At 54.2% G+C, this 9862-nt stretch overlaps 1 protein-coding gene across 1 annotated transcript; it reads left to right on the top strand.

Moving 5' to 3' along the window:
- Window positions 1–648: 648 nt before the first annotated feature.
- On the top strand, window positions 649–9373 carry LOC141728138 (uncharacterized). The gene is made up of 2 exons (XM_074534595.1): window positions 649–1566; window positions 7677–9373. Exon 2 carries the CDS (start codon window positions 7691–7693, stop codon window positions 9140–9142), a length of 1452 nt encoding a protein of 483 aa, XP_074390696.1. The 5' UTR covers window positions 649–1566; window positions 7677–7690; the 3' UTR covers window positions 9143–9373.
- Window positions 9374–9862: the final 489 nt, after the last annotated feature.

Genomic DNA, 9862 nt, shown 5'->3' with positions numbered 1-9862 from the left:
CCCAAATGCCCACCCTGGCAGTGGGCCAGGAGAGCAGGACAGCATCCCATGGGACAGCATCCCAAACCCGAATTCCTCCCCGAGGGATGCTGCTTCAGGCAAAGCGGGGACAGCATTATCCATTGTCTCCCTCACCTTGCAAATTCTCTCACCACAGCTGCTGTTGTTACAGCGAATAGCAAAGGAATTAATGATTCATCACTTAATTTCCTCTTCCCCTCCTCCCTGCACCTTGATTTTGCTTTAATGAACTGGTCTGGAGCCAACTGCAGCATCAGGTTAATAATGACTTTAAGCACCATTTATGCTGCTATCGTGGCAATTTAAATTGTCACTTTCTATTAAAAGGTCTAACTCCAAATGGGTTTAGCTGAAAGCATTGGCACTGACAGTGCAATTAAATAACAAAACTCTTTTCTTGGGATGTCAGTGCAAACACATTTTAAATAGGGGGTCAGAAGCACCTAGCTAATTTAAACTACAGTATAGCTTTCTTGTGAAGAATAATACCTGATGCAGGGAGTTTTTTCCATGCTGTGTGACAGTTTTTATTGTGTGAGACTTAAAGAAGTGATGTGCCAAAGGAGTTCAGCAGCCTTTGAAAACTCTTGTCTTCATGATAAACTTGGGCAGTGCTGCATGTTGTAGTGTGTTTTAAGTTTCTCAGTTTGCTCCCCCATGTTATGTACTGTACCCTCCTTTGTTCATTGTAAATGGTTCCTCTCTCCCCAGTTTTTCCCGCCACTGCCTCCTTGTCAGTTAAGTTGCTTAGTTACCGTGCTATTTTTAGTTGCTAATGTTACAGTTTGTATGACCGCTCCTCCCTCATCCCACCTTATAAGTTGATGTTATCCCCTCCCTGGGCACAGTCAATCACCCCCCACTCCTCCCAGGTTTCGAGAACCTTCTCCTCTCTGGGGGTTGTGGTTGGCTGTGGTCCCGGGGCCCCTCCTTTACTTTGTATTTATTGGTTTCCGGTGCATGTCAGTTATGTTCAGTACCTCCCTTTGAGTTACCCCATTGGATAGCTGGGCTCCCCTCCTCTCTCCTCCCCTTCCCTATAAAACCTTGTCACTCCCCTTGTTCGGGGCCATTTTGCTGGTTGGTGCCCCTCCTTGTTGGTGCCTCCGGATCACCTAATAAACCAACTGTTCACCCCCAGCAAGTGGTCACCTCCTTTGTCGTCTCGCGTGCGCAACTCCGAGCTCTTCCACCAGCCCAGCCTGAGGCCAGGACGCCGAAGGGGGTTGGCTTCCTATGCGCAGGGGCGTTGGCCTTCTCACCCCTCGAGCTAGCCGGATCTAGGGCCGCGTACGCCCTCGCGCAGTGTGGCGCCCAACGTGGGGCCCGAAGTGGACCACTGACCACTTGGACAGCTGACCACCGGACCCTGCGGTGTTGGACATTTTTTTCCTTTGGACGCCGCACTACCCCAGGTAGTAGCAGGCCCTGTTTTAGGGGCAGCGCTCCCTGGGGATCGGGATCGGGACCCCTCGCACCCAGTGAGGACGACCCCGGAGACGAAGACCCCCACCTGACTTTTCTTTTGCTGTCGCCACCAGGCTGGTAAGATCGGGCCCCGCCCTGGGGACCTTTCCGACTTCCCCCCTGCCTTTTTAACCTTCCCCTAGGGGTACATGCCCTGCATTGGCGACCTACCCCCCACCCTCTTCCCCTGAGGCTCTTCCTCACCCCCGCGCCTTTTTTGTTTTATCTTTCCTGTGGGGTCGGTATCCCCAGACTTGGGGCCCGGACCCACCACCCAAATCCTTTTTCCCTTCGCTGAAACCCCAGACTTGGGGACAGTGGGGGGAGCAGGGGCTGGTGGCGAGTAGCTTGTTGTTTTAGTTTTTGTTATTTTTCAGGCGGGTGGTTGTACCACCAGTGGATTTTCCCCCTTTCTAGTGACAGCAGTTCCTGCACTAGAAAGGTGCCATGGGTGCTGGCTTGGGAAAATCCCAAAAGGAGGTATATTATGTTGTTAAAGGTTTGCTGCTTGGGGGTGGTCAGAAGGCCCCCAAGCAAGAGTTAAAGTTTTTGGTTAAGTGGGTCTTTTCAAAGTTCCCCGAGGTTTCCCCGGAACTTGCCAAGCAGCCACGGTTTTGGGCAGCCGTTTTGGCCAAATTGGAAGAAGCTGTTAATTCCGGGGAGACGAAATTAGCAACCGTGGCATTCTGGGCGGGCAGAGTGCTGGCGGCACTCCGCTCGTCAGGGGAACCTAAGAAAAGGCCCGCAAGTTTTAGTTTATCCCCCCGTTCCCCTCGTTCTGTTGCCCTTACCCCTCAATCCCTTCCCTCTCCCCTTAGGCAGGAGCCCTCGAGGGGGATTTTGAAGGCCGACAAGAGGCAGGGGGTCCATCCTTCCCCTGCTCCCCCTCGACCTGCTCAGCCTCCCCCTTCGAGGAGCCCTGGCCAGGTTCCTCTTCTTTCCTCACCCTCTACCCCAGTTCCCAAATCCCCAGTTGAAAAGACCAAAGTTGTTAGGTTTGTAGATGATCCACAAAATGGCTCCCTGGGAGCCCAAGATGGCGGCGGCCACGTGGTCGTTCCCGCCAGGGCTCCTTCTTCTTCGGTTAACCCCTTCCTCCCTTGCCCCAACCCCTTCCTTCCTCCAGACCCAACCTCCTTTTCGGTTACCCCTCCCTCATATCCTCCCTCCGCCCCACCCATTCCTCCGTCCTCCGCCCCTCAATCAGCTCCTCCCCAAACTCCTCCCCCGGCTCAGCCCCCCATTCGCTCCTCCCCCGCTCCGCCTTTGTACTTCCCTCCGCCTCCGAGCGTCACCCAGGGGGCGGAGAGGGGTGGTTGGTCACGCCCACTCCCTCACCCTGCGTCATTGCCAGACCCCGCCTCAACCTCCTCCAGTTCCGGTTCCCACGCTCCTCCTTCCGGTTCCCACGCTTTGTGTTCCGGGGGGGGGGGGGTGGATGACCGGAAGCCAGAGCAGGCGCCCTTGTTGGAAGCCGCTCCGGTTACCTACCACCTGAGTGGGGAAGGGACCCCTCAGGCCCAGTGGGTGCCTTTAGCACAGGCCCGGATCAAGGAGCTGTGCAAGGCGCAGAAGGACTACTCCCGGGGGTCAGAGTACTTCCGGGGTATGCTCCGTAATGCCCTTGCACAGGGAGATCTGGTGCCGGCTGACCTGAGGGCCCTCTTCTCCAGCCTTGCAAGGCCCATGGAATTTAGGGTCTGGGTGGGGGAATGGAGGAGGGAGATATTGGAGGTTCTCCCAAATATGTGGGGGAATCCTGCAATGTCTCATGATGCAGACGGTCTGGTAATCACCCAGGAACACCTTTTGGGTGAGGGACAGTGGGCAGAGGGGGCAGCTCAGGCGAAAGCCTTATTCCCCTCCCAGCTTGTGGAGACCGCTCGGGCAGCTGAGCGGGCCTTCTTCAAGCTGGAGGTGGTGACCTCCCAATGGGAGGAGGATGAGGTCCGGCAAGGAGCGCAAGAGCCATACATGGCCTTTATCGAGCGCCTCTACCGATATGTAGAGGCGCAGGCGCTCGGGGATGATGACAGGGAGAGGTTGCTTCAGCGGATGGCATTCAGCAATGCCAACGCTGAGTGCCGCAAGGCTATAAGAACTCTCCCTCGAAGTCCCCGGCCCACGATAGAGGCCATGATTGAGGTCGTGGTGCGTCAGGTCTCCCTGGCATCACGGCCCAAGAGAACATCTGTGGCTCTTGCTGAATGCCCCGAGCCGGACTTCATGGAAGCTGCCCCCGTTGCCGGACCCCCAACACCTGGGTCCGGCAGAAGGTCATCAGCCACCCACCCCTGCCATCTTTGTGGCAAAGTCGGGCATTGGATGCCCCAGTGCCCGATGCGCCACGATTACCTGGAGTACAGGCGGAAGCGGGAAAGGGAAGAGAGCAAGGAGGAAAAAAACTAAGCAAAGAGCGCAGCCCCTCCCTGCGCGACGACAAAAGTACGGCGGGCTTTTCAACAACCTGCGGGGAGGGAGGAGACAGGAGAGGACCGCCGACCTACGTTTTGCCGGATTTGACATATCTTTCTGACGTGACCTTATCTACCTGTGGTGCTGTACCTGCAATTAACACCATGTCCTCTGCTTCTCCATACAGGCTGCAGCTGACTAGGGACCTTTACATCCCTAACAGTAACATCCAGCTGGTGTCTGTCGACCTGCAACATCCGGGTCGCTGGAGGAAACTGGGACGTTGCAGGTGGACTGTTGTCGGAGACACCAAGCACACACCGCGAGACATCCACATCGTCCCTGGTCTGGTAACTACCGACCGGGACCGTTTCGCGGTAGGGCTGTACTGTGTCCGACCCCCACTTTTCCTCCCCAAGGGACAGGTCATTGCCCAGGCCATTGCTGTGCCAGAAGAGGATCACCAGACGATTTCGTCGGAGAAGACATCGCCTCCGACCGTGGCCTGGGCACAACTAGTGGGGAGGGAAAAGCCCCGCCTAACCTGTCAACTTTCGTTGGGCGGGGACAAGAAGATAGTGAGAGGTCTTTTGGACACAGGTGCAGATGTGACGATCATTCCCTCTCGGGAGTGGCCGTCACATTGGGGCTTGCAAAGCGCTGCGGGCACGATCTCTGGTGTTGGGGGCCTCCAATTGGCAAACCAATCCAAGAGCATTGTACAAATTAAGGGGCCCGACGGGCAATTGGCCTCGATACGCCCGTTCGTTTTAGATTATACAGAGCCTCTCTGGGGAAGAGACCTACTGGCCCAGTGGGGAGCCAAAATTGACCTCCCGAAGGCTCCCCAGGTTTTTCGGGCAGTGGCCACTGAGGAGCGCCGGACCTGGAAGCTGAATTGGCTTTCTGATGAACCAGTACAGGTCAAGCAGTGGCCACTCAATAAGCAAAAATTAAAGGCGCTCAACGAGCTCGTTCAGGAGCAGCTACTGAAAGGCAACCTGGAGGAGACCATGTCACCTTGGAACTCCCCAGTGTTTGTCATCAAGAAGCCCAACAAGGACAAGTGGCGACTCCTGACCGACCTCCGCAAAATTAATGAATTAATAGTTGAAATGGGTCCTCTTCAGCCAGGGATGCCCTCCCCAGCAATGCTCCCCCAAAATTGGAATTTGGCTGTTATTGACATAAAAGATTGCTTTTTCCAAATTCCCCTTCACCCGGACGATGCTCCGCGCTTTGCGTTCACAGTTCCGTCCGTGAACTGTGAGTCCCCAGCCAAGCGCTATCATTGGCGGGTGCTTCCACAGGGCATGAAGAACAGCCCTGTGATCTGCCAATGGTATGTCGCTTCGCTGCTGTCACCCATCCGTACAGCCCTCGGGGATGCCGTCATTGTTCACCATTATATGGACGACATCCTCGTGTGTGCGCCCGACCACAGTCTGCTTGCCCATGCGCTTGACCTGACAACCAATGCGTTGGTTGCTGCAGGGTTCGAGCTCCAGCAGGACAAAATTCAGCGGATGCCACCTTGGAAGTACCTGGGCCTTGAGATTACAAAGCGGACCATTATTCCGCAAAAATTGGCTATTAGGACAAAAGTCCAGACCCTAGCAGATGTCCATCAACTGTGTGGGTCTTTGAATTGGGTGAGACCCTGGCTAGGCATTTCAACCGAAGACCTAGCCCCCTTTTTCAATTTGTTGAAAGGGGGAGAGGGGCTCAGTTCCCCTAGGGCTCTCACCCCAGAGGCGGAGGTGGCCTTGGAGAGGGTACAAAAAGCTATTTCGACCAGGCAGGCCCATCGTTACCATCCGGGCCTGCCATTCAAATTTATAGTACTGGGAAAATTGCCACACCTTCATGGCATCATCCATCAGTGGGACGACAGTCCGAAGGACCAAGGCTCAGGAGAGAAGCTCTTAATCATAGAGTGGGTCTTCCTGAGCCACCATCGGTCCAAAAGAATGACACGGCCACAGGAGTTGGTAGCCGAACTGATCCTCAAGGCGAGATCGAGGATCAGGGAGCTTGCAGGGTGTGATTTCTCATGCATCCATATTCCAATTGAATTAGAATCGGGCCAATTAAAATTAAAGACCTTTGAAGAACTGCTGCAAACTAATGAATATCTTCAGTTTGCACTTGACAGCTACACTGGGCGCATCGCAGTAGATCGGCCGGCCCACAAATTATTTAATTCGGAGTTTAAATTATCACTAAAGAAGGTTCAGAGCAGGGAGCCGCTGGATGCTTTGACAGTTTTTACGGACGCGTCTGGAGCATCCCACAAGTCAGTGATGACTTGGAAGGATCCTCAAACTCAGCAGTGGGAGACCGATGTTGCTGTTGTGGAGGGCTCTCCACAGGTTGCTGAGTTGGACGCAGTTGTCAGGGCATTCCAGAGATTCCCTGGACCTTTCAATTTGGTCACAGATTCTGCGTATGTTGCAGGTGTAGTGTCCCGAGCTGAGTCAGCAGTTCTTCAAGAGGTCACGAACAAAAGATTATTTGAATTGTTGAATAGGCTCGTCGAGTTGGTCTCCCACCGCGAGCATCCATTTTATGTCATGCATGTGAGATCACACACAGACCTGCCTGGGTTCATTGCGGAAGGCAACCGTCGTGCCGATTCTTTGGCCGCGGCTGCTGTTTCGCAGGCCCCTCTCCCAGATGTGTTCGGTCAGGCTAAGATCAGCCACCAACTGTTCCATCAAAATGCGCCTGGCCTGGTTCGTCAATTCAACCTGACGCAGGAGCAGGCCAAGGCGATTGTGGCCACATGTCCCCAATGCCAGCATGATCAAATGCCTACCGTGGCCTCGGGGGTTAACCCCCGAGGGCTGGCAAGCTGTGAGGTGTGGCAGATGGACGTAACACACATCCCATCTTTCGGTCGATTGTGTTACGTCCATGTCTCAGTCGATACCTTCTCCGGGGCTATCTACGCTTCTGCCCACACAGGTGAAAAGGCAGCGGATGTTCAAAAGCATCTGCTTCAAGCATTCGCTGTCTTGGGCATCCCTAGGGTCCTAAAAACAGACAACGGCCCTGCGTACACCTCCAAGGAACTGCGGAGCTTCCTGCAACAATGGGGAATAGTGCATAAAACCGGCATCCCTTATTCCCCAACAGGCCAAGCCATGGTGGAAAGGGCCCACCAGAGCCTCAAAAAGATCCTGTCCCGACAACAACCGGCAATGAAGGTGGAGACCCCCCACGTCCGGCTGTCAAGAGCTCTTTACACCCTCAATTTTCTAAATTGCTCTTTTGACAGCCAAAATCCTCCAGTGGTCCGGCATTTCGGCAGTCACCAGCAGCTGCAGCCCAAAGCCAGGCCGCCGGTTCTTGTAAAGGATCCGGAGACCTGGCGGACGGAGGGCCCCTTTGACCTGGTGACTTGGGGGAGGGGATACGCTTGCGTGTCCACTCCCTCAGGCCCCAAGTGGGTCCCATCTAAGTGGGTCAGGCCCTTCGTCCCAAAGCAGAGGACCAAGACAGAGGCAGTACCACAGGTCCGGCAAGCGTGTTGGCGTCGGCGGAGGAAGCAACACCACCAACCGTCTTCCTTCTCTCCTGAGCTTCCCCCTGTTTCGGAAGAACCCTCTCCTCCAGCTTCTCCTCCACCCCTTGACCTCTTACACCATCTTTCCTCCTATTCCCCCCCAGCTCCAACCGTTACCCCTCGTATGTTTTATTTAAATTGGTTGTTTGGAGAGGAACCATTCCTGTGATTTCCATATACTTTTACCGCTCTCTTTTCATTTCAGTTGCATCTCCCCAAATGGCCCCCGCTTTGACAACGCTGGCTCCCAACCCTTGTCTGATAATGATGATGCTGACGACCTGCGGACTCCTTCTACCACCTACGGAGCCGTGGGTCATTCCCCAGCCAAAAGTCAACGTCTGGCGTGCCTTGGCTCAATCGCTAGGACAGGACAGCATCTGCCTGGACACCAGCGCTGCAGAGGACCCGATGTCGTCCTGCCTTGTGGGGATCCCTTTCTCTCCAGGAGAGTTCCCCCCTGCCTTTCAGTTTACCTTTTCCCCTATTTTGGCCCGGAGCCTTACTTTCCTACCCGGTTTTGAACCCAGTAACGCCTGGAGAGACGGAGTGGCGAGGCTGGATCCTGCGCCCTCCGAGCCCACAGAATTACATCTACTCGGTTCCGCCAATTCTACTATTTGTTTTCAGTTTGATTATACTCTTACCCCCATCGAGAAGGGCACTGAGGTGGTCCTGCAAGCAAAGAAAGAATATCAAGCGGACCGGTGGTGTCGGGCCGTTTTGAAGATCGTCGGCCCTACCACCACCAAGCGGACCCCTTATGCCCTTCCAAGGGGGGTGTTTTTGATTTGTGGCGACCGAGCGTGGGCAGGCATCCCCTCTGGTCTGGTCGGAGGGCCGTGCACCTTTGGCCGGCTGACGCTGTTTACACCCAACGTCACCCAAATTATCAATTGGAAAAAGACCAACGTCACATCCGAATTGGCTAGATCCAAAAGAGATCTTAAAGATCTCACCGAGGACTGTGATGATGAAATTACTCATTGGTCACATTCAAAGTCGGTTGCCTTTACCATCTTATTGCCTTGGGTATCGGTAGCCAAATCTCTAGGTGAATTGGGCCGCCTAGAGTGTTGGGTGGCTAAACAAGCCAATCTTACTTCAGCCGCGCTATACGACCTCCTTACAGACGAGGAAATAACAAGGCAGGCGACACTCCAGAACAGGGCAGCAATAGACTTTCTATTGCTGCTCCATCACCATCATTGTGAAGAGTTTGAGGGCCTCTGCTGCATGAACCTGTCCTCGAGAGCCGAGGACGCCAGACACTCAATAAAGAGACTCCAAGACCTCGTCCATCAGGTCAAGCAGGAGACATCTGACTGGCTGGGGGACATCTTCAAGGGTTGGGGCCTTAGCGGGTGGGCCAGTTTAGTTTTAGAATCAGCTTCTAAGATTGTTTTGAGTTTGATTGTATTTTTAGTTCTGTTTATGTTGATCCGCGGTTTGGTCCAAAAATTAATAGCCAGAGCCACAACTATGGCTGCCAATCATGCCACAATTTCCCAGGAGGAACCTTTCGAGCTGGAGGACCTCTCCTCAGAGGCCGAAGGAGCTGCGGACGAGGAGGGGTCAACCGAGCCGCCCCAAGAACATCTGTGGGCTGGCGAACTCCAGCTCGAAGAAGGCGAAGATTGGCAGGACCGGCCGCGGACATCTTCTTTTTGAGTTATACGGACATTCCTTTTTTCTTTATTTTATTTGTTAAGAAACGGGGAGATGTTGTAGTGTGTTTTAAGTTTCTCAGTTTGCTCCCCCATGTTATGTACTGTACCCTCCTTTGTTCATTGTAAATGGTTCCTCTCTCCCCAGTTTTTCCCGCCACTGCCTCCTTGTCAGTTAAGTTGCTTAGTTACCGTGCTATTTTTAGTTGCTAATGTTACAGTTTGTATGACCGCTCCTCCCTCATCCCACCTTATAAGTTGATGTTATCCCCTCCCTGGGCACAGTCAATCACCCCCCACTCCTCCCAGGTTTCGAGAACCTTCTCCTCTCTGGGGGTTGTGGTTGGCTGTGGTCCCGGGGCCCCTCCTTTACTTTGTATTTATTGGTTTCCGGTGCATGTCAGTTATGTTCAGTACCTCCCTTTGAGTTACCCCATTGGATAGCTGGGCTCCCCTCCTCTCTCCTCCCCTTCCCTATAAAACCTTGTCACTCCCCTTGTTCGGGGCCATTTTGCTGGTTGGTGCCCCTCCTTGTTGGTGCCTCCGGATCACCTAATAAACCAACTGTTCACCCCCAGCAAGTGGTCACCTCCTTTGTCGTCTCGCGTGCGCAACTCCGAGCTCTTCCACCAGCCCAGCCTGAGGCCAGGACGCCGAAGGGGGTTGGCTTCCTATGCGCAGGGGCGTTGGCCTTCTCACCCCTCGAGCTAGCCGGATCTAGGGC

The sequence above is a fragment of the Zonotrichia albicollis genome, chromosome 2 (assembly GCF_047830755.1).
Source record: "Zonotrichia albicollis isolate bZonAlb1 chromosome 2, bZonAlb1.hap1, whole genome shotgun sequence".
Lineage (NCBI taxonomy): Eukaryota > Metazoa > Chordata > Aves > Passeriformes > Passerellidae > Zonotrichia > Zonotrichia albicollis.
Note: the sequence above shows the minus strand (reverse complement) of the source record. Positions and strands in the feature narration are given on the sequence as shown.